This window comes from Alligator mississippiensis, chromosome 1, assembly GCF_030867095.1.
Source record: "Alligator mississippiensis isolate rAllMis1 chromosome 1, rAllMis1, whole genome shotgun sequence".
Lineage (NCBI taxonomy): Eukaryota > Metazoa > Chordata > Crocodylia > Alligatoridae > Alligator > Alligator mississippiensis.
In genome coordinates this window covers 84,810,969-84,835,827 of record NC_081824.1, presented here as the reverse complement: position 1 = coordinate 84,835,827, position 24,859 = coordinate 84,810,969, and the positions used below count along the sequence as shown (strand labels likewise).

Below are 24,859 nucleotides of genomic sequence, written 5' to 3'. Positions count from 1 at the left end.
GGACGTTCTAGTCTAGCACCTGTTTCCTCTCTCAAATCTGGATCAGGAGGCATCAGCAGAAAAGACTCTGAAGGAAGTGTAGTTCACAGTTAAATTCTAAAGCTGCCCCAACCTGAACAGGGAGAAGATGAAATCCTTTCTCCTTTCTTTCCATGAGTTTTCCAAAGTCTGGGAGCATGGAGCATTTTGAGAATTGTGGCTTCATTTGGTTTGGTTTCCCTGTAGAGCACAGGGCTTAGTCAAGACAAATCCTTACATATTCCCTCCTGCATTAGGTGCCAGATGTAGTCCGAGGCGGATATAAAACTGAGTTAAGTACAAAACCCAAACAAAAATAATTATTGGGAGGAAAAGAAAAGAGAAGGAGCAAACAATTCATCAGAGTATTTTTTCATTGCCAAACGTAGGAGGAGCAGAGGCTGCAGCCTGTCGTTATCTCCAAAAACCTGCGTTTGCAGTTGTTAATGGTGTTCAGACAAAAAAGAGAGCTCAGTGGATGCTGTGTGTTTGGGGGTGGGGGAAGGTTATTTTTTTTGTTTAGGGGTAGGAAGATGAGTTACTGTGGAACCATAAAGAGAATTCATACAGAGCCTTCCAATTTGTTTCCATTCAGGGAATAATTATAATTTAAGCTTGGGTTTTTGAACTAAAAAGCACTGCCCTTTGACCTGTTTCAAATGTTAAATGTGCAGTTGGTCTCCTGGACCAGCGGAGGCATTGGGTTGATCACCCGCTGTTATTTGTCCTGAAGTAGATGTGCAGCCAGTGTCTGGCTCAGTGATTAATACAGCACATGCCCTGTGATAAAGTAATCAGAAGCCCCAGTGCTGTAGAAGCCCTTAGTTTATTTTAGGAGATGCTGAGTCATTCGTATTCATTCTAGCAGGTTATACAGACTGCTCCCTGTTACCAATGAGGAATAGCTAAACAAAATTTTAATAGGGAAATACAGTTCTACTTTCATAAGGACACAGAAATAAATGTTGGACTTCTTTGCTTCTTGATAAACTGTAAAGAAGTATAAATGAATAACTATATTGACAAGGGACTTTATGTTTGTCCATACAATAGTTCACAGTGTATTGCTATAGTATAGTGTGTCTACTAACTAAACAGAGGGTATGTAAGATGATGTTTTATTAGTAAGAAATACAGTAAGGACCCCTCTGTTTCCTTAAAAAAACACTCAAGCCGAAATACATCTCTTTAAGCAAATTTCTTTATCACTGTTGATAGAACATTTTTTATTAGTAAATTCAATGAATTAAAAAAAACCCGGCCTTTTTGGCAGATTGTTGCATGTTGCTCAGTCTGGGCATTGTAAAGACTACATTTTTTACAAATGCCTATTGCCAGCATTTAGTCAATTTATATATGGTTCAGTATATTAAATCCACACTTTGCTTCAGCAAATAATTTGGTTAAATAAAGACAATTAACTTAAATATTTTTTTGAAAACATGGAAACATGATTCTTCCCCCCGCCTCCCATCCAGCTCTTCTGACTTTTCTAGGGCGTTAATTTTAGATCCTCAATTACTTTTGATCTTAAAGGAATCCAGGAGGAGGCTGCAGTATATGCAGAGCAAAGTACCCTGCAGTATAGTTGCTAAAGTTTATTTTATTTATACTTTGATGGATTAACTTATTGGTAAGGAAACCTAGCTCTTGTTGGGATTTTGTTCAGCAGAAGTTTGTTTTCATGTCTGCCCTTTTTGCATTTAGCAAACTTTACATCAAACCCAGTCAACATATACATCAAAATGTCGTCTCTTTATCAGGTGTAAGAGGCTGTCTAGATGAACTGCTTCTGATGCCAGAACTGTGAAGACCTACCTCGCCTCGTGGCTGTATGGATGTGACCAGCTAATAACTATAATATAGAATCCACTGAATTTACTTTTGGAGTCTACTGACTTCTGTATCAGGGGTGAGTTCTTCTATGGGCAACTTGAAAGAGGAGTGTGAAGGGCTTTAAAATAAAAACATAGTTTTTGTCTAATGGAAAACAGTTATTTGATCCAAAACTAAACTTTAATTATCATAAAACTGCCTTTAATTCAAAGGCCTTACAAAACCCACCAGGAAGATCACAAGGGCAACTCAAATGGGAGCAAAGTATTTGATGACGTAAGCAGTCCACCTCTGAAGATTTACAAGAATTATTTCTGGACTAATGGCATGTGCTTTGCTATGGTCTTTAAATAAGCTAGTTTGGGTACCAGGAGCAGTCTAGCTCCTGTAGGATAAATTAGTTTGTGCTGAGACCTGTTCAGCTGTGACTACAGTGCTTCTGGTACCCAAGGCAGCTCATTTAATGCTAGCTCAGCTACCTTGCATGAGTCTGCAATGTAGATATACTCTCAGACACGATGCTTGCACTGCAGGAGCATAAGAATCGCACAGATTTTTCACTGAGGCCATGAGATTTTATGCTCAGAATATTGGCTCAGTATTTTCAGTACTGCATGCAACTACTCCTTTTTAGTTTTTTGTTTACCTCAGGATGAGGTGACCAGTGTTTCTTTCATAAGATACTATCTTTCTGGTGGAAAAAAATGAGATGCTCCATTAGATATATTTTGATTTTAAATAATCCCTTTTCATTAAGTAAGTTTTATGCTTAATGCCAGATCTTTAATGTCAGTGTTTTATTTAGGAAAAATTAAAATGAGAAAAATGCATGTATTTTCTTTTGAAATGTTCTGTGCTGACCATGTTTCACTATTCTGTTTTATTCAGCTATTTTTTAAACATCCTACAAAGGGTTAATGGACCTTGTAAAGGACTCCTAAGCATTTGCAGCTTCATAACTCATATATAGATGTCACCAGTGTTTCCCATGTTAACAGTTCTGAGCATGTTTTACTATATCTGCCTTCGGCGCCGAGCCAGGACTGCTACAAGGGGAGAAATGATGAACAGCCGGAGAGCTATTGAATCAAACAACCGAGCCTTGCCTATCAATGTTGAAATAGTTCAGTATGCCAAAGAAGTCTTGGATTTTAGTTCCCATTATGGTAGTGAAAACAGCATGTCATACACCATGTGGAATTTGGCAGGTATTCAGAATGTGTACCCTAGTTCTGGTGACTTTACTCAGACTGCAGTGTTTCGAACTTACGGAACGTGGTGGGATCAGTGTCCTAGTGCCCGATTGCCATTCAAGAGGACTCCACCTAACTTCTACAGCCAGGACTACGTAGAGCTTGCTTTTGAGGATCCAGTATATCCCACAGCTGTGCATATTCTGGAAACGTATCATCCTGGAGCTGTAGTTAGAGTTTTGGCTTGTTCTGCAAATCCCTATTCCCAAAATCCACCAGCTGAAGTAAGGTAAACTTTTACTCATTGTCTTTTTCTAAATTTATTCAGTAATGTCTTCAAGGATTTTATATCAGATCCTCAAATGGTTTCTTTATTTTAGTGCAAAGTTTAACACATACACATGTGTTCTAGTTTTCTACTCTGTCGTAATACTAAAATTGGGGACATAGATCTAGTAAGTGAGGCCATTTTAGTATCAAAGATTATACAGGGTTCATTTGCATAATACTGGTTCTTGTGAAAAGCCACACGTACAGATAATATAGATCATCAAAACCCTTGATAGTTACTGGACATGTACAATAACTATTCATTAAATGGTGTTTCTTTTGAATATGTACTTTCCCCAAGTAATGAGGGTAACGGGTTTATATAATGTTTCATTTTAAGAAACCAGAGGATTTTATTTATTTCACTGTAATGCAGAAATATACCTAGCATGCCTAATGTCTTATGTCTTAGAATCTTAATAGGAAGTCCTTAAAATTATATAGACCTACATTGGTTTTAAAACAAAATAAAAATTGATTTGTTGTTGTTGTTATAATTAAAATGGATAATTATTTATTTAGATATGTATCCCACCATATCCAAAAAGGCTCCATGTTGTTTACTGTGTTCTATCTTGGAGTGTAGAATAATACATTCTTGAAATAAGTTGATAATCGCAATGCAGGAGTAAGCATGTTCAACTATGGCATATTAACATTAGCCTTTTTTTGGTAAACTTTTCATATTTGTCATGTAGAATTCTTTCATAGACTTGTTTCTACTTTCTTATATTTTATTTCTTAAACTAAGGAATGATTTTGTGACCATGCTGAATTCTGAGTGACATTCTCTACTTGGTCAATGAAGGAAAAAATTCGGTCCTATTTTGTATTTCATAGCCCTTATGCCTTTTTTCCTTTTTTTTAAAAGATGCATATGATCAGTACCTGTCTGTTCTAATAAGGCTGCATTTAAGGAGACCTCTATAAATAATGCTTGTTAACAATTTATGTGAAATAAAGTCTAAGGCCATGTCCAGACATACAGGGTTGTGCAGTTTGTGGTGCCAAACACTGTGCACAGCAAATGCTAAAATGTACTCCGTGCTACAGATTTACAGCACAGGACCAGAATTTTACTACCCTGAAGAAAAAGTGGTACAATGCATGCTTAACAAGTGTGCACTGGCACACGCAGAGGCCGGGCCATCCAGAGCAATGCTCTGGCTTCTGGCCAGGCCTCCATGCTGCCTGGCCTGTGCCCCTGTTGCTCCAGGCCACCAGGTAAGATTGCTGGGACCAGCACTAGTGCTGGCTCCAACCTCCAGCTGTCCTGGGCTGAAGAGCTGGGCAAGAGCAATTTGTCCAACAGTGGGGCACACATGCAGGGGCATGTGCTGCTGTAAGCACATACCCCTGCATGTCTAGATGTGGTCTAACAGGTCTTTGAGGTATCAAGGTCAAACTCCGTGGATCATTCTGTTAAATACTTTTTTGTTATCACTCTTTGCATTGGTATTACAGAAGTTAAATTCTTATCATTCTTACCAGGTATTACAGAAGTTAAATTCTTACCAGTGTGGCTCAGTGAGGAAGGGAGTGGACTCAAGCTCAGATTTGAGATCTCTGAGTTCTGTTTTTAACTCTTCTGGCTCTTTGGGTGATCATGAGCCAAGTTACTTACTTTTGCTCCATCTGTGTTCTCCACTTAGTAAAATGTGGATAATGACACTTAGCTCCTTTTCATTCACAAATGTAAAAATGTTTTATAAAGTTCTATATAAAAGCTGAGTGGTGGCAGTGATACTAGGCAGATTAAAAAAAGGAACAAATACTGTCTAAAAAGGTTCACAGCAAGCTATAAAAAGAGCAGATCGAATGCAAAGTTATGGAGCCAGATTTTCCTACATGCCAGAATTAAGTGGGTAGGAGTTGATCAACAAATAGCAGGGTTTGATTCTCTAACATTGACATAATGGTTGTTTCAGCACTGGCATAAATTGATCCAGACTGCTCTAATTTATGGTGACTGATTATGGTCAGTACAGGACCAAACAGCAAATGTAACAGTGCTGTGCCATTGGGGGTGGTGGGTAGAGGAAGCCAGCTCAGTTAGCTTTATGCTATGCTGAGTCTTCTGCCCTTCTTGGTTATGAGCAGATTCTAACGTTGAGATGGCTGGGGTTGCCATGAGGCTATCGTTTATTTAACACCCTCTCTCCCCCCAAAATAAGGAAAAAAAAACCATGTTAGAAAAGTGTTAGCAACTTACAGGGCTTGAAAAATCCATTTGACATAGTGAGTAGACTAGGACTTTTTTTTTGGATTAGTGCCATCAGCTTTTGTAGAACTAAAAATTTCATTGGTGTGATAGAAGAGACAAGACAGGGAGGAGAGCAACAAACCTCTGACACTTGAATGCAAAGATAATTTCTCAATTGTGACCCTAGAGTAAAACAATAGAGGTAGGTATTCCCTAATGTTTAGGGAGAGCTGCAGTATCTTTGCAGTTTATAGCTGTCTCAGACAACAGAATGCAAAATAAAGATAATTTTGCTAGTTTTCACTGGCGCTGAGGCTAATCCACCTGGGCAACAGTGCAGCAGAAGGGAATCAACTCCATTTCACTTTATTTCTTTGGAGTAGGCAAACTTTTCCAGATGTAGGCTGTCATGGGGAAAATGGGTTCTAGGACCCTGCTGCCGCTTGTCTTCCATGGCACAGGGAAACCTACAGCTGGCATTTGTCCCTGTGGCTGATTGCTGCCAAAGCTCCAGTCTGTGGGTTGGAGTCAAAGCTTCCATGGGGTGAGTTGAGCCTGAGCCTGTAGGTTGCAAACTTCTACTGTAGTTTTTAAGCTATATGTAATAGCAGAATCAGATAATGTAGTTGTATACTGGGAAAGCTGACTGCAAAAAATTGAAGCAGGAGAAGTAGACAGTTGGTAGCCCACTCTATCTTTGTGCACCTCCCAAGTGAATAAATAGAATACCTGACTGCAGTTGCTGCAGCTTTTAAAACTAATGCCACAACAAAATGAAACTTTCTTGTGGGTTTCGTTATTTGCTTTGGAATTCTTACCATGTCATTTTGAGAGAGAGTAAGTGTGACTTAGAAAGAGAAGCAGTAACTGTTAGTGAAGAGGTAAAGAATTTGAGATCCAAACTAGAAGGCAATAATAGTGAATACAAGCTAGAAACTATTTGTGGCCTGTTCATTTATATTAAAATGTTTTAATTTGTATGAGTGCATGGTGCTAAAAGGGTGAACTGCCAGTTTTCACCATGGTTGAGTCTTCATGGGTCAGATAACATTTTTGGCAGGCCAAATCTGGCTCATGAACCATTAGTTGCTAGTATAATGGACAAGTTTCCACATCTGTAAACCAGGGCATGCTTGGATTACTGCAGTCAGATTAAAAATGGAATCTTTTACTTCCATGGAAGGCAGAGCAAGGTTCCTCTGGACTTTGCTGCTGCCTCATTTTTCTATCAAGAATTTCTTGACTCTCGTCTTCCTCTAGGCCAGAAGTGCTCAACCTGCAGACCCTGTGACCCAGATGAGGAGGGACCTATCAAATTTGGGGCAGCTGCCTCCTGATTTTGTGGTCTCCTGTGCTTCAGCAGTCCAGGGTTTCCCACTCCTGCCTGGTTTTGCAGCTCTCTTCACCTTCCTCCTGCTTGCTGCTGATTTTGCACCTGTTTGTGTTCCCCACGGTTTTTTGTGGGGACTGGGCTTTTTCACAACTGACCGAATTCAAAGTTTCCACCAAAATTGTGAAACTCTGAATTCAGTAGGTCATTAGAGATGAGTAGTACAGATTGATTCCATAGGTGGGGTCAGTCCTGGGCGGGATCAAGCATGAGCTTGGTGTGCAGCATCCTTAATTCCCTACTATGTTTCCCAGTTTAGTTGTCAGTATCAACCAAGAGCTCTTTTTAAGGAAGACAGAAGAGTGATATTAACCATTTAGCCAGAAAGTGTCTAGTAATTTCATTTGGACTCTATACCAACATCCAGATCTCATCCTCTTAGACCAGAAAAAAATTGGGTTCCAGTTCCACAGAGGAAGGACATGTAGGCTCTGAAGGCTGTACATGACTCAGGCAGTTTCTAAACTCAGCAACATCTAAGAGTCTTATGAACCAGAAGATTAATACCTTGCTCAAGAAAGCCTTTTTATTTTCTTTCTTATGAACATCCATGGTCTGAATAGATGTCACTTTTTTGACTGTCACCAATGTTATGCTTTATTTAAATCTAAGAACTAGTCCTGCATGTTCCTAGAGAGAGGTTCTCATCTAAGTCCCAGTGATGGTACAGTGCATCTTATCCACTTCATTGAATCATTGCCAGTGATTATTAAATCCTCCTGTTAGTCTAAGAATGTAGGAAGATACTAGCCTGGAACAATTTGATTCAAGCTATCTTTAAATAGGTCAAGCTTGTCAGGGATCTGTTGAAGGGCACTAAATGATTCAGTATGGAAAAAGGTTGTGATTAATCGATCTTCTACTTGGAAATGGAGGAAAGCTCAAATTCTTTAATCAAAATTACAACTTCCAGCAATTCTGGAATCCTACATGTGTTTATTCCTTCCTTCTTCTCGACCCAGACAGATGCTTGGCAGAGAAATTGCACCCTTAAACGGAAGGGTCTCTTAAGTTTTCAAAATGGCAAGTGGGAGTGTTAATGGTTGATTATGATAATCCTTAACCAATTTATAAAACAAACTACAAGAAGATGCTCTCTTTTGCCTCTCTTTTGAATTAGTAATGAAAGCAGGGTCTAGACTACTGTAGAAACAGGTGCTGACTTGGAGAAGATAGTTCTAAGATAGGTCAGGAAAATACTTTTACCATTCTTCTGTTTTCCGTCATTCCCCCAAAATTTACTATTTAAAATACATTGATTCCTTCATCTGAATCAGTCATTTAGAAACTTACCAATAGTTTGCAATTTGTTGCTGTCAGATATTAGAAATAAATGTGTGTATACTGAAGTCAGAGCTGTCTAGTCAGAAATCACTGAAGCTTTTTTTTAAACTTACTGTTACAGAAACAATTCTGATGACTAAATGTGAAAAATACAGGGGAAAAAATCTTCCTTTTTTAATTACAGTGGATGGTCAGTTTTACTTTCCAGTTGCATGCACTTTCCTGGTGACATCACATTTCTGTGTGCTGTACTGGGAGTTCAAAAACACAATTTCCCAACCAATCTGGAAGTTTGTAACAGTGCAGGTGCTGCTACTTCACAGTACATCTGGCTGCTGCTATGCAATTATTTCTTATTTTAGTAAATTGGAGTGTCATCTGTGTATTTCTTCTTCATGCTACAGATCTATTGCAGTGGTTAATCCTGCTGGTAACTCAGTCACAGCTAGTGACTGTTTGTTAGTGGCAACAGGGGAATGCCCTACCTCCTGAAGTTTTCTTCACTTTTTAATTCCCCCTCAGTGTCTTGTGGCTCTGCCAGACATATTTGCTGCAGAGCATTCTTGAGCAAAATTACAAATTTGATTTCAGATTCTTAGACTAACAGTTGGGATTTTGTTCAGGGTATGGTACGGTGTAGTCCTCATCTGATTAGATCAGTGATTTTCAATCAGGAATTAAGGGTCTCTGGGCATATAATAGACCCTTAATTCCACATCCTCTTTTCCTGTGTATCTCTTGGCACTCCTGCAGAAGTTAGGGAAGGAGCTAGCTTGAAGGGAAAAAAGGCAAAATGAAAGGTTCGGTGTTTCCTTTCTTTCTTTGTTGTGTCAAATGTTTAATTGGGGAGTTTAGCAGAGTCTGCTGGCAGAGGGCATTTTGCAGTTCTTGCTGCTCATTCTGCATGAGGCTCATTTCCTCTCCCAGCTGAGAAAGAAATAGGCAGGGATAGAAAAAGGCTTTCTATCGCCATGAGGGAGGAAAATGTGAAAGGCAGTGTACCAGAGGGAAATCTGCACAGCCCACACAAGTAGACATGCTTCACCTAGAGGAGCTCAGCCACTTCTCCTACCTCTCTGTTCCCTATGAGTCATGGACGTGGGGTACCAGATGCAGGACAGATATTGTCAGTACCTGATATAGGCAGGCCTGACTCCATTAAAACACGCACCATCCTACTGGTAGACTAGGATACGAGTATGGTGTCTGAGATCTCCAGGGAAACAGATCTCTGTCCCATGTGGACCCCATGCAAGAGGAACAGTAGAGTTTCTGAGGAGCTCAGTCTGGAGACCCAAAAGTGCCCATATGAGAGACAGAAAATACAGAAGGCTTGCGAATTGAAATGTTTTTGGAGCAATCTTTGAGCTGTTTCACTGTTTATCCAAAGCTGTGTTATGTGGACAAACTCAAAGAGTAAATAACCAAATAGTGGTTGCAGTAAGGGGAACCCAGCACTGGTAAGTTGCTGCTGTGCCGAAACTAGTGTCCATTATGTAGGTTCAAATTGCTTTGATCTTTTGTTGTACTCCCTTGTCGTGCAGTCTGTGACCATCTGCTGTATTTTGTTATGTACCTAAATCATAAGTTTACTGGGCATGGACTTCAGTTTTGTTCTATATTTGTTCAGGGTGTGGCACAATGGGGTCCTGGTCTGATTAGATCAGTGATTTTCAAACAGGGTGCCCCAGTGCTCTGAGGTTGATGCACAACTCAGTGGGAAAAGTGTCAGCACTGTTAGGTGAGCAAACATGAGTCACAAAATAAACTCAGAGATTACAAATAGGAATTCATAGTGTCGAAAACAGGACGACCCATTGTGGTCTTTCTGAGTTCTTTGCAACAGAAGAATTTGTTCTATTATTTTTCTATCATCAAACAAGCAAAAATTAAGACCTGGCATTCTCCAAGGTGTGCTTTGAGTCTTTTGAGGGGTGCCTTAAGTCTGAAAAGGTTGAGAACCACTAGATTAGATGCTACCATAATACAATAATAAATTATACTCTCATAATAATAGGAAAAATAGGCCAGTAGATATATGCTGATTCCTTTAAGCATGCTTTGATATCCCCGAACCTGTCTCATGGGAGGGAGGACAGTAGTCACATAGTAAAATATGTTTAAAAAAGAAGCAGAAATAAAAACCAGAGGATAGATTCTGTCAGGCAAGAGAGTACCAAGTGTTGTTAAACTATGCTTATGGGGACTACAGCTGTCCCAAACAAGCTGTAGTTTTATGTTCTTCCTGTATACCATAGGAAGGTGTAATAGAGGGATAAGATCATAATGTATTTGCTAGAATCCAAGAAGACCCTGAATTTAAGACACCCAATCCCAAAATTAGATTTTATATAGATTTTATATGGAAAATATGTTATATATATATATATATATATATATATATATATATATATATATATATATATATATATATATATATATATATAGCAAATTGTATATCATGAACTCCTTCAGTAGCTTCCATATGCTGAGGCCTATCTTCCTAAAAGCATAGAGCTGTAGTTACCACTTCTTCCAGCCACCCTCCAGTGAAGGCTCCTTGTTTCTCACTCATTGCACTTAAAAGCAAGTACCTCTTGCCCTATACTTCTTCCTGAGCTCTTCCCTCCTTTCCCTTCTTTTCATTAAGCCACATGGGGCTGCAGGACCTACTCTGTGCTGAGGAAGAACCCAAACCAGCAGCATAGAAAATCTTTTTCTACTGACCATCTACTGTGATTGCAGGCATCTCCAAATGCAACCAGCAAAATGCCTGAAGAGTTGGCCTAACTAACTTAGTACATTTTAAAAACTTAATTTTGTCTTTTATAGTTTCTGTGTGTTTTATTTCTGTTTAATATTTGTATTATTATTTTACAACTTTTTTAGCTGACCCTGGGATTTGGGGATAAAAGCTGAGGAAATGAGAAGTATTCAGCACTCTTGGTAGAGGTGTTATCTTTTATTAGACCAACTAAATAGTTGTAAAAAATGTCTTTATTTGCAAGCTTTCAGTCTTGAACCAAGGCATAGCAGGGCGGCTGCAATGAATGAGCAGAGCTGGACAGGATAGTGCCCATGGCGGCGGTACTTATTTTTGCACCTATTTGCCTCCCTCAGTTACACTGCTGGTCTTGAATATTATTCATATTTACGCTTACCTAAGTTTTTTTAGTTAGAAAAATTAATTGCAACTTTTTTAGAATTTAATTTCAAAGGCAGTTATATAACTTGTCTGTAATTAGCTAATTATCTAATTTACTGAAGATTAAAGTGTCTCTCTTCACTGTTCTAATAAATTAATGCTTAAAATATTTTATCATTATTTGACAATATTTGACTGGTCAATTGACCAAGTAGTCTTTGTCCAATCAAATACTCATCTCTAATGAACATTAGATATACATGACAAAAATTGGTTTAGCTGGCTAGCTGCTACCAGAATAAGTCATATTTCTGGTATTAGCAGCTAGTCAGCTAAACCAATTTTAGGGATTACTGCTCTTTTAATGGAAAAATTAAAGTCAACAAACTGTATTTATTCTGTTGTTTGGTGCAGAGTCCATAGCTCAACTGTCATGATAAACCACCAGAACATAGCTTTGTGCTCCTCCAGAAGAATTATTATGTGTGCATAAATGTTGAAACAAAAAGGTCAGGTCTCGCAGCATGATATTCTTGGCTTATTCAGGGAAAAGAAATTATTCCAACATTAAATGTTTCCTTAGGGCACCAGCCTTACTCAATACCTACAAGGTTACTTGGACTATCATATGGTCCTTTTACCTCACCAGGAAGTCTTGTTATGCTTCCTCTCAATTAGATCTGGCATTCCACTTGCTGCCAGTTGCATGCGTTTTCCTGAAGCAGTGACCGTTCTTTATTGAAGATCCATAATTCAAATAAGTCTTGACAATGAAATAAGTCCTGACAATGTCATGAAGTTAATTTCATAAGAAAATTTAAAAAATATTCCTTTACTATTTAAACATTAAAGTCCAATCATAGGGATGCTAATGGCCAGGGCAGAGTTATTAAGTGTCTTACCAAGTTTTGCATATTGGTCGTTCAGTCTTGACCAATGGCATTTCCTTTCTTTTGGCAGAAGTCTTCTTCAGGCTTTTGGGTCCATTGTAAAAGATCTATGGACCTTGACATGAAGAAGAATAGGAAAGCTAATCTGTGCTGACCTGAATATTTTCTTTGTTTGTATGATTAAGTCCACAAGCTAGTCACCCATGGAAACTATTCATCCAGAACAGAGATGGAAATTGGCATCTATCAGTTTTGGTTTCTTATTATATGGAATTTAAAGTGCTCTGCAACAGGAGAAATTGTTTTTCATCAAAGTTTATTTAGCACAATGTATAATTTAAAAAATGTACATCTGAATTATCCTAGCTAGGGAACTAATGGCAGTTGGTGGGACATTTCCATTCCACCAGTGAAAGCCAGGTCAGGTTCTGTCTTCAAGCCTATGGAAACTGAAATACCCATTGAAACAGATCTTCAGGCTTGATGGTTTAAAATAGGAACTTTTCAATCAAGCAGTCATACATTTTCCTATTCTGTATTTCAACAATGAAATTTCCAAGCCTGATTAGAAGAGTAAACCTTGCTTACTCTGTGTTGTTTTTTTTAAGTTGGAAAGTTTAAGTGGCCAGCATTGAAAGAATGGCAGTGTTTTGATTTGTACAATACTAAGTAGTAGTAATCAGTACAAGTGATATTTGTTATGGATCTAGAATACTAATAGCTTTCAGCAGAGAAGGAGCTCGGTTACCAGAGAGGCAGTGTCAGGTTTCTGAGGTCAGTGTGAAGGCAACAGCTAAGCTGTTCATAGTTGTGTGGGTTTTGAAGCTGGGATCAAGATATTGGAAGATGGGAAGGAGGTAAACCTGCTGACAGTGCCTCTGTAGTGTTCTCCTCATGCAGAGAAATATCACAGGAAACAGCATCTGTTATACTGGAGATTTCATTTCCTGCCATCAATTTACTGGACCAACAAAGCAGAAGAAGCCAAGAGAAGATGGACATCAGTGACCACAGAGTATGTAAAATCTGTTTGTGGGTTCATGATAGCAGAATACACGTAAAGAGCAGAGTGGTTTCCATTCCTAGACCTTTCCGCAAGGAAGCATTTAGGCAACTTGGGTATGCAGGGATGAAGTTGTGAAGGCCAAAGCACAATTGGAGTTTTAGCTAACAAGGAACATGAAGGGTTTCTAAAAGCATGTTAACAACAAGAGGAAGCTTGTGGAAAGTGTGGGTCCTTTACTGAATGGGGGAGGCAACATAGTGATAGATGATGAGGAAAAGGTTGAAGTACTCAATGCCTTTTTTTACCTCCATCTTCACAGGCAAGTTCAGCTCTCAGACTACTGCACTAGGCAGCAAAGTTTGAGGAGGAGGTCAGCAGCCCTCAGTGGTGAAAGAACAGGATAGGGACTGTTTAGAAAAGCTGGACGTGTTCAAGTCTGTGGGGCTGGATGGGATGCATCCAAGGGTTCTGAAGGAGTAGGCTGATGAGACTGCAGAGCCACTGGCCATTATCTTTGAAAACTCATTGTGATTGGTGGAGGGCCCAGACAATTTGAAACGGGCAAATATAGTGCCCATCTTTAAGAAAGGGAAGAAGGAGAATCAAGGGAACTACAGACCGGCCAGCCTCACCTTAATCTCAGGAAAAATCTTGGAGCCAGGTCCTCAATGACTGGACCACGGGTATAGATGGCTATACCCTATACAGGAGGGATCGAGTAGATAAAAGGGGCGGGGGTGTAGCTCTTAAGGAAAGCTACGCGTCCCTGCAAGCTGATGTTGGTGACCAGGGTGAACAGCTGGAGACCCTCTGGGTTAAAATCCGTGGGGAACATGGCACAGGGGACACAACGGTGGGAGTCTACTACAGACCTCCCACCCAAAGTCAAGAGCTTGACCAGGAACTGGCTGAGGCTGTGTGCTCCAGGACCATGGTTGTCATGGGTGACTTCAGTTACCCAGACATTTCGTGGGACGATCACTCAGCAAAATCGAAGTGATCGCAAAGCTTCCTATCGTGCGTGGATGACTTCTACCTGACTCAAGAAGTCTGTGGGCCAACAAGAGATAAAGTGCTGCTCGACCTGGTACTGGCTACTGGGGCTGACTTTATCAGTGACCTAGTGATCGATGGGAAGCTGGTTGACAGTGACCATGAGCTGATCACCTTCACCATCCACCATAGAGCTGGCAAGTCAGTCAGCAACACTGAAGTCCTTGACTTCAGGAAAGCCGACTTTGACAAGCTCAGGAGGCTCGTCAGTGAGGCCCTAAGGGTGAGGGAAGTTCAGGAAGAGTGGTTGCTCCTCAAGGGAGCAATCCTCAATGCACAAGCTAATTCTTTTCCATCTCAGAGGAAAGGCAGCAAGAGGGCACAGCAGCCCCCCTGGCTCTCCAGGGATCTAGCAGACCTCCTGAGGCTAAAAAGAAAGGCCTATGATGGATGGAGGATAGGATTCACCTCCAAGGAGGAATATTCTGCACTGGTCCGGTCCTGCAGGGACCGAAGCAGGAAAGCCAAGGCTGCAACTGAACTCCAACTAGGTTCGAGCATCAAGGACAATAAAAAGTTATTTTTCAGATATGTGGGGAGCCGGAGGAAAAGCAAGGGCAACTATGGACCCCTGCTGAACCAGAAGGGACAACTGACAGCTGACGCCCAGGAAAAAGCCAACCTATTAAATGGGTACTTTGCTTCTGTCTTTCATCAGTCCCATGGGACACCCATGGCCACTATGGGACAGGGAGGTCTGGGTAAGGGAGATTCCCTGCCCTCCATCAGTGCTGACCTCATGAAGGAAAACCTTGAGATGCTGGATACCTTCAAGTTAGCCGGCCCTGACCATCTGCACCCCAGGGTACTCAAGGAGCTGGTGAGCATCATAGCCGAGCGGCTGGCACGGATCTTTGAAAACTCCTGATGCTCTGGTGAAGTGCCCGAAGACTGGAAGAAGGCCAATGTGGTGCCTATCTTCAAAAAAGGGAGGAAAGTGGATCCAGCAAACTATAGGCCCATCAGCCTGACTTCTGTCTCGGGGAAGATCTTAGAAAAAGTTTATTAAAGAGACCATCCTTAATGGACTGGCTGATGCCAACATCCTGAGGGATAGCCAGCACGGGTTTGTTGCGGGTAGGTCTTGCTTGACCAATCTTATTTCCTTCTACGAACAGGTGACCTATCACCTGGACAAGGGAGAAGAGATTGATGTCATATATCTTGACTTCAAAAAAGCCTTCGATCTTGTATCCCATGATTACCTCCTGGGGAAGGTGGCCAATTGTGGCCTTGGGTCCACCACGATCTGCTGGCTGGGAAATTGGCTCCGTGGTCGGACCCAGAGGGTAGTAATTGACGGAAATCAATCATCATGGTGCTCTGTGACCAGTGGGATCCCCCAAGGCTCTGTCCTTGGACCCATATTGTTCAACATCTTCATTAATGATGTGGACATTGGAGTCAGAAGCAGGCTGGCCAAGTTCGCCGATTACACCAAACTTTGGGCCAAAGCATCTACGCCAGGGGGGCGATCCAGGCTGACCTGGACAGGCTCAGCAAATGGGTGGACAAGAACCTGATGGTGTTTAACACTGAAAAATGCAAGGTTCTCCACCTTGGGAGGAAACACCTGCAGCATCCTTATAGGCTTGGCAGTGCTACACTGGCTAGCACTACGGAAGAAAGACTTGGGGGTCATCATTGACCACAAGATGAACATGAGCCTTCAATGCGATGCTGTGGCTAGTAAAGCGACCAAAACGCTGGCTTGCATCCATAGGTGCTTCTCAAGCAAATCCCAGGACGTCATTCTCCCCTTGTACTTGGCTTTGGTGAGGCACAGGCTCAGGGGTGATCTGATGGCCACCTATAAGTTTATTGAGGTGATCACCAGTATCTGGGGGAACGTTTGTTCACCAGAGTCCCCAAGGGATGACGAGGTCAAACGATTATAAACTACTGCAAGACCGTTTCAGGCTGGACATAAGGAAGAATTTCTTTACTGTCCGAGCCCCCAAGGTCTGGAACAGCCTGCCACCAGAGGTGGTTCAAACACCTACACTGAACACCTTCAAGAGCAAATTGGATGCTTATCTTGCTGGGACCCTATGACCCCAGCTGACTTCCTGCCCTTCAGGCAGGGGGCTGGACTCGATGATCTTCCGAGGTCCCTTCCAGCCCTAATGTCTATGAAATCAAAGAATCCATTTCTGAGCACTTGGAGGAGAAGAAGGTGAGTAAGAACAGTCAGCATGGATTCACCAAGGATAAGTCATGGCTAAGCTGACTGGGCTGATGTGGGGGAAGCAATGAACATGATATACTTTGACTTCAGCAAGACTTCTGATATCTTCTCCTACAGCATTCTTGCAAGCAAGCTGAGGAAGAATGGGTTAGAATGATGAATGGAATGTAAGGTGGATAGAAAGCTGGTTGGATTGTCAGGCTCAACAGGTAGTAATCATGGCTCACTGTCTAGGTGGTAGCTGGTATCAAGTGGAGCACCCCAGGAGTTGGTTCTGGGGCCAGTTTTGTTCAAAATCTTCATTAACAGTCTGGAAGATGGGATGGAGTGCACCCAAAGCATGTTTGTAGATGACATCAAGCTGGGATGATGCACTGGAGGGTAGGGCTAGGATTCAGAGTGGCCTAGACAGATTGGAGGATTAGGCCAAAAGAAATCTTATGAGGTTTAACAAGGACAAGAGCAAGGCTAAGCAGCAGTTCTGCAGGAAAGGACCTGGGGGTTACAGTGGAAAATAAGCTGGATACAAGTAAATAGTTTGCCCTTGTTGCCAAGCAGGCTAACAGCATATTGTTCTGCATTATTAGGTGTATTGCCAGCAGATCAAGGGAAGTAATTATTCAACTCTATTCTGCACTGCGCATCTGGATTAGTGTGTTCAGTTTTGTGTCCCTCACTATAGAAAGGATGTGGAGAAGTTGGAGAGAGTCCAGTGGAGAGCAGTGAAAATGGTTCCAGGGGCTGGGGCATATGATTTAATGAGGAGAGGCTGAGGGAACTGGGCTTAGTTAGTCTGCAGAAGAGAAGACTGGAGGGGCGGGGGGAGCGGCAGTTTGATAGCAGCCTTCACTACCTGACAAGTGGTTCCAAAGAGGATGGAGCTAGACTGTTCTTAGTGGTGACAGATGACAGAACAAGAAGCAATGGTCTCAAGTTGCAGTAAGGCAGGTTTAGGTTGGATATTAGGAAAAACTTGCTCATTCGGAGGGTGGTAAAGCACAAGAGAAATGGTGTAATCTCCATCCTTGAAGGTTTTTAAGGACTGGCTTGACAAACCCTGGCTGGAATTATCTAATTGGGATGGTTTTACTTTGAGCAGGGGGTTGGACTAGATTCATAGATTAATAGATTGTAAGGCCGGAAGGGACCTTGGAAGATCATTGGGTCCAGCCCCCTGCACCAAGCAGGGAAGATAACTGGGGGTCAGATGACCCCAGCAAAGTGACTGTCTAGTCTCCTCTTGAAGGCTTCCAGGGTAGGTGATTGTACCACCTCTGGAGGGAGCTTATTTCACAGTCTGAACACCCTGACTGTGAAGAAGTTTTTCCTAATGTTGAGCCCAAATTGGTCTTCAGGAATTTGTGGCCATTACTCCTTGTTTTCCCCTTGTGTGCCCTGGTGAACAGTTGCTCACCGAGCCCTTGATATACTCCCCTGGTGTAGTGGTAAACTGCTACCAGGCCCTTTCTCATCCTTTTTTTTCTTCAGGCCGAAGAGTCCCAAATCCCTCAGCCTTTCCTCGTATGGCTTGCCACGTAAGACTCTGATCATACTGGTGGCTCTTCTTTGGAGTCTCTTAAACTTGTCCATGTCCTTGTTAAAGTGTGGTGCCCAGAACTGGACACAGTACTCCAGCTGCGGTCTCACCACTGCTAAGTAGAGTGGAAGAATCACCTCCTTGATTTTTTTGGAGATGCATCAATTGATGCATGCCGGAGTATTATTTGCCCTACTGACTACAGCATCGCACTGCCAGCTCATATTCATACTGCTGTCTATTATTACCCCCAGGTCCCTTTCATTTGTGGTGTTAGTCAGTTTGGTGCTGCCAAGCCTGTAGGTGTGTTGGGTTGCTTGTCCTGAGGTGGAGCACTTTACATTTCTCAATGGTGAACTTCATCTGATTCTGATCCGCCCAACTTGCTAGCCTGTCTACGTCTGCCTGTATCTATAGCCTGCCTTCAAGAGCGACCACACTTTGCCATAACTTGGTGTCAGCCACAAACTTGGCCAGTGAGCTCTTCACCCCACATCCAAATAGTTAATAAAGATATTGAAAAGTAGTGGACCAAGCACGAACCCCTGCAGGACACTGCTGCCCACTTCTCGCCAGGATGACAGATCCGTTCACTGTGATTCTCTGGGTCCTATCCTGCAGACAGTTTCTCACTCATCTGACTGTCTCGAAGTTAAGCCTGCAGTTCTCTGATTTTCTCATGAGGACATCCTGGGATACTAGATCAAAGGTCTTTCGGAAGTCAAGGTATACAATGTCAACCTGCTCTCTCATGTTCAGGTGGCGAGTTACCTGGTCACAGAAGGAGATGAAGTTAGTAAGGCAAGACCTGCCTGACATCCTAAAGTCCCTTCCAAACCTAATTTTCTGTGATTCTATGAATTGGTGCTGATAGGACTTCTCATTACTCTCTAGTTTACTCTATGTGTAGCACGCTGTAGGAGTCACAGCTTTTTAGTGGAGGAGGATGTATGTATGGGAGTTCTTTGCACGCCCTGGTCCTCCTTTCATTGTGTCCGTGCTCTAGCAAAGGAGGATGAAAGCTTTCAAAACATGTTTTTCCAGAAAGAAAAAAATAAGAGAGACATTTGTAAATTCTCAAATTGACAGTTTCTTTTGATACATGCCTTAAAGCTTTCATTTTCTTATTTTCTTACCCATAACATCGCACTAATGAGGTAGGCACAGTGAATTTTTTGCTTGCCTACAGAGCAAATAAAAATTCTTTTAAGACCAGTTTCTGTTTTAATGACTTTGAGCTGCCGTATTGGACATGCGCTTCTTTTCAAAAGTGGCTGGGGAGAGGTAAGAGAGGCATCTTGACTAAATACTTGCATGATTCTTTGTATGACCCTCCTTTCTCTAGGTAGCATATTTGTGTGAATCTGTAGTGTTCACAATGTTGTCTTACTATCCTTTTGCTACAGTTTGAATAAATTGCACATTCAGGTTCTTTTTTTACATATCAATAAAAGAACATGTGTGTGTGCTCATGGACATGCTTTCTGTTCATTAGTTTGTAACTCAGAGAAAAATATACTCTAATACATAACCTCAGTGTGAGCCTGTTTAATAATTTTTATTTTCCAGATGCTTATTGGAATTTGGGGAAAATAAAAGTGGTCTAAACTGACCTGCGAACCATGTTCCTAACCTATTTAATACTTGTACTTTTGACATAATAGGAAGCACCTTGTCTATAAAGTTCAGAACCTACATTAACTGTTCATCTTTTTGTAGTAATTGCTGTATTGTGTATGAAACTTATCTTTTCTAGGTGGGAAGTCCTTTGGTCAGAGGCACCTACCAAGGTGAATGGTCCTCAGGCTCGCCAGTTCACACCTTGCATCAAACAGATCAACTTTCCCACCAACTTAATTCGACTGGAAGTAAATAGCTCCCTTTTGGACTATTACACTGAATTAGATGCAGTAGTGCTACATGGTGTGAAAGAGAGACCTGTGCTTTCACTGAAGACTACAATGATTGATATGAATGATATTGATGAGGATGAAGATGAAGAAAAAGATGGTGGTGGAATGGAAAGTCTTAATAAACAGTTCAGTGTTGCTGCTCTCAAGGAATGGCCAACAAATGGATATTTTGATAAACTGCCTTATGAGGTAAGGTAAAAAATGCTTATACTGAAATAGAATTGTCTCAAGTACTTGGAATGCAGAGATGCTGCATAGTTAGTGATGCAAGGCTGTTGTTATGTCCCAGTTATGCAGTTCTTGTGCTCTGGTTGTAGGTGTCTGATTTACATAATTATGTTATGGTTATTTCTCAGGAGTCATAATATGTTGATCTGTATGCTTTGGCTGATGGCTGTTAGCCAGCCAATGTGCAGGTATTTGCATAAGCACTGTACAATTATTTCTCAGTAACCTATACTGTAAGCATGGGTGGATCTAGGATTTTGAAAAGGGGTTACTAGTGGTATGATGCATCATCCCATAACAATGATATTTTTCTCCAATTAAAAAGAAACTGGAAGTATTACTACTATGTTAGGAGCCTAGGGCTCTGTTATTCTGTTTAAGATTTAGGCAACAAGAATAACTGAGTTGTTTGTATCTGTTGGTGCAGGGCTGGCAACTCCAGGATGGGGCAGGCACTTGTTGCCAGGGAGTACAGCTGTTAAACCTGCAGCCTGGCCATGGACAGAATTGCTCCGTGCACCCTCATACTTGTCCCTCAGAGACTCCACTGTGTCCCCAGGGTGCCCTTCCCTGCTTTATATGCATTGCCACCTCAAATGCCCCTGGCTCTACTCTGTCCCTGTTATCCCACATAATTCCCCCATACTCAGCCATCCCCATTGTGCCCCAAGCTTCATCAGACTCCCACATCCCCTTTACACTCTTAGTCCTACCCTGCCCTCTCATTGCCCCATGAACACACTGCATCCTGCAAAGACTCATTCCCCTCATGCCCCAGTGAGCCTCCTCCTGCACCTCTAAGCATCCAAACTTCACTGCAGTTCCTAAAATCCCCTGTGTTCCCTTCACCTACAGTCCCTCTTGTTTCCAACCTCTTCAGACACAGTTTCAGCCCCACAGCACCCACCGTACTTTCAGCTTCAAATCCCATTTGCCCCGACACCCTCATAACATCCCAGCTCTTCCTCACCTCACAGGCTCCCCGCTCCTCAAAAGCCCCTTGTTGCCCATGCCACGCTATCTAGCCCCTCATGGCCACCAGGAGTCCTTTCCCTATCAGAACCTCTCCCAAACAGTTCTCCCCACTCCTCACAGCTGCCAGCTATGGGACAGGTTGGGGGCAGGGGACAAATCTCTTCTTCCCACCGCTCCCCTTCCCCACAGCATGCCCATACCTGGCTTCCACTGGTTTCCACCCTCAGCATACAGAAACAAACAGATGGGTTCAGGGGAGGACCCACTCCAGTTATTTGAAACACCGTTACCCAAGGAAACTAGCCCCTCCAGATCCACCCTTCTTTGGCTTTATGCCGCCCTGGTTTTGCTGCTGATTCAGCCTCCCACAGCCCCTGCTGTCTGCTGCAATGAATAACCCAGGGAATGGTCCCTGCAGTAATTTATCTTTGTATCTCACCTCTACAAATCCCTCCTGCCTCTGACTGGTATGTTGCAGCTACCCGACAGCTAAGCCTGCTGCTTCCCCACCCTTCCAGTCTCTGTCTTGTAAGCTTGAATACGCTATGAACAGAGCGACCCAGTACAGTTCTTAGGTAGTAGCTCACCTTTATTTGACACCCTAATGAGTGGTCAGAGAAATCTTACCAGGAAAATGGTATAAGAAAGCTTGAATAGTGGAAGATCAAGGGCTGCTAACACCTGTGGAGTGAAGAACAGAAATCAAGTAGATAATAACAAACCATTAAGTCAGTTGACTCTGTCAGCCTGCCTATATGCAGCTGTCCCTGTGGGCAGTTGGTTTTAGCTTTGAGTGGAGCAGAAATCAAAGTGGGCTGTGACTGCACCACTAACTCCCACCTCTCTCACTTTTCTGATCCACCCCTGATTGTGAGCATATATTTTATCCCAGCTATTACCATTCTCACTTATGACACTTGAATTTTTCATCTGTTGTCCAATAATGTAGATGGTGCTGTGGCTTTCTGTTACTTTAATTTTGAAAAGGAGAGAACTTGTGTGAAAGAGAGAAAATAGTATGCAGATTGTTGAAATAAGATGATATGTTTAGATTTGTTTTGAAAAATTCCCTGTTTCCATAGAGTATCCAGACTTTCGGCATTAAAGTAATTGTTTCCCCTTGGGATAAAGAAGGTAGGTTGGGAATTGAATGCTGCTGGTGTACATGCTGCTTGGTCATAATAATTCCTTTAGGGACCACAGCCAGCTATACAGATTGCAGCCATCACCAAGCTGCCCTGGCCAGACAGCAGTATTGAAGAGAACCAGGGATGCATAAGCAGTTGAAGGTCTCAGTCTTTCCCTCCAGCCTTCCCTTCCTCCGCAAATGTCAGTGGCTGAGTGGTGAAAAGGAGGCAGTCTTTGCTTGGCTTTCTCCTGTACTTGTGTAGGCTAATCAGGTTTCTAGTTTTGGATCTCTCTTAGTCTGGCAGAGGAGGCAAAGTTGCTTATTTCCTTGCAAATCATCATCAGCAGCTACTGCTGCTCAGAGTGATCTGAATTTGCTTGGGAAGTGTTCCTGGGGCAAAAGAGGAAATGATGTAGGGTGGGGGTCTCTTAGCATCACCTGGAGCTAGGGCTAGAGCTATTTAAACTTTAAACTTTATGTTTTAAAGTTTGGGGTATAGATCAAATACCAGTTCTCTTCTTAACTGTCATCCTTGAGGGCCATGGTTGAGTGCCTCAGTAGCTGGCCACATTGGGTATTGCTACATTATGGCTTTATCCGGGAAGAACAATTGTGTTGATAGTCCTTGTAGGAAAACAAGAAGAAAAAAAGAGTTCAGTGAAGAAGGACACAAAGGGTTTTATTTAAGTTGTCCTTTCAACTCTTTTTTTAATCTTTGTATAGGTTTTCCTTCCTGCTTATGTTAAAAGATGTCAGTCAATATAATAAAACATTCTTGAATTATCACAAGGCATATATCATAGTTTAGTTATATGTAATATTGTTGATACTCGTATCTTACACGCATAAGATGCAGGCACAACTTTGTGATATTTCTGACATTTTAATTGTTCTGTCTATACTCTGGAATGCTGACAGTTCCAGAAAATCTTGGCTTTCATTACTTCTTTAAAAATTTTGTTTTGGTTTGCTTTGTTTTTTGTTTTATAATGTAAAGAAAATACTTCTGAAGCTGGTAAAACCTGTTTAAAGGCTGTTAAAAGTCTGATTTAGGAAGGACTAATACCATCTTTACTTGTATTTAAGATGATCCACCTTCAATAATTAGATTCTATATATGGCAAATATATAAATTGGTTATAATTTTCCAGATATAGACTCTACTTATTGGAGGTTTGTCTTGAATTTGTCAACCTCCCACTGCTACAGCAGGGAAAATAAGTCTGGGTGGTCAGGATTCATAGGATTCATAGATGTTAGGGTCGGAAGGGACCTCAATAGATCATCAAGTCCGACCCCCTGCATAAGCAGGAAAGAGTGCTGGGTTTAAATGACCCCAGCTAGATACTCGTCTAACCTCCTCTTGAAGACCCCCAGGGTAGGGGAGAGCACCACCTCCCTTGGGAGCCCGTTCCAGACCTTAGCCACTTGAACTGTGAAGAAGTTCTTCCTAATGTCCAGTCTAAATCTGCTCTCTGCTAGCTTGTGGCCATTGTTTCTTGTAACCCCCGGGGGCGCCTTGGTGAATAAATCCTCACCAATTCCCTTCTGTGCCCCCGTGATGAACTTATAGGCAGCCACAAGGTCACCTCTCAACCTTCTCTTGCGGAGGCTGAAAAGGTCCAGTTTCTCTAGTCTCTCCTCGTAGGGCTTGGTCTGCAGGCCCTTGACCATACGAGTTGCCCTTCGCTGTACCCTCTCCAGGTTATCTGCATCCTTCTTGAAGTGTGGCGCCCAGAATTGCACGCAGTACTCCAACTGCGGTCTGACCAACGCCCTATAGAGGGGAAGTATCACCTCCCTGGACCTATTTGTCATGCATCTGCTGATGCACGATAAAGTGCCATTGGCTTTTCTGATGGCTTCGTCACACTGCCGGCTCATGTTCAACTTGGAGTCCACTAGGACTCCAAGATCCCTTTCCACCTCCGTGCCACCCAGCAGGTCATTCCCTAGGCTGTAGGTGTGCTGGACATTTTTCCTCCCTAGGTGCAGCACTTTACTTTTCTCCTTGTTGAACTGCATCCTGTTGTTTTCTGCCCACTTGTCCAGCCTATCCAGGTCTGCCTGCAGCTGTTCCCTGCCCTCCGGTGTGTCCACTTCTCCCCATAGCTTTGTGTCATCTGCAAACTTGGACAGAGTACATTTCACTCCCACGTCCAAGTCGCTGATGAAGACATTAAAGAGTATCGGTCCAAGGACCGAACCCTGCGGGACCCCACTGCCCACACCCTTCCAGGTCGAGACCGACCCATCTACCACGACTCTTTGGGTGCGACCCTCTAGCCAATTCGCCACCCACTGGACTGTGCAGTCATCCACATCACAGCCTCTTAATTTGTTCACCAGTATGGGGTGGGATACCGTATCGAAGGCCTTCCTGAAGTCCAGGTATACGACATCCACCCCTCCTCCTGTGTCCAGGCGTTTCGTAACCTGGTCATAGAAAGAGACTAGGTTGGTCAGGCACGATCTGCCCGCCACAAACCCATGCTGGTTTCCCCTCAGCATAATTTGTCCTGCCGGGCTCTCACAAATGTG

The 24,859-nt window shown here is 42.3% G+C and overlaps 1 protein-coding gene across 4 annotated transcripts in view; it reads left to right on the top strand.

Moving 5' to 3' along the window:
* Positions 1-24,859, top strand: part of FBXL4 (F-box and leucine rich repeat protein 4) — a 134,345-nt gene that overhangs the window by 11,979 nt on the left and 97,507 nt on the right. For all 4 annotated transcript variants that reach the window (XM_019486391.2, XM_006260701.4, XM_019486390.2 and 1 more), the window contains 3 exons: positions 1,782-1,930; positions 2,743-3,336; positions 19,830-20,175. In XM_019486391.2, coding sequence (XP_019341936.1) covers positions 2,825-3,336; positions 19,830-20,175 — 858 coding nt within the window. In that variant the 5' untranslated portion in view covers positions 1,782-1,930; positions 2,743-2,824. The remainder of the gene's footprint in view (positions 1-1,781; positions 1,931-2,742; positions 3,337-19,829; positions 20,176-24,859) is intronic.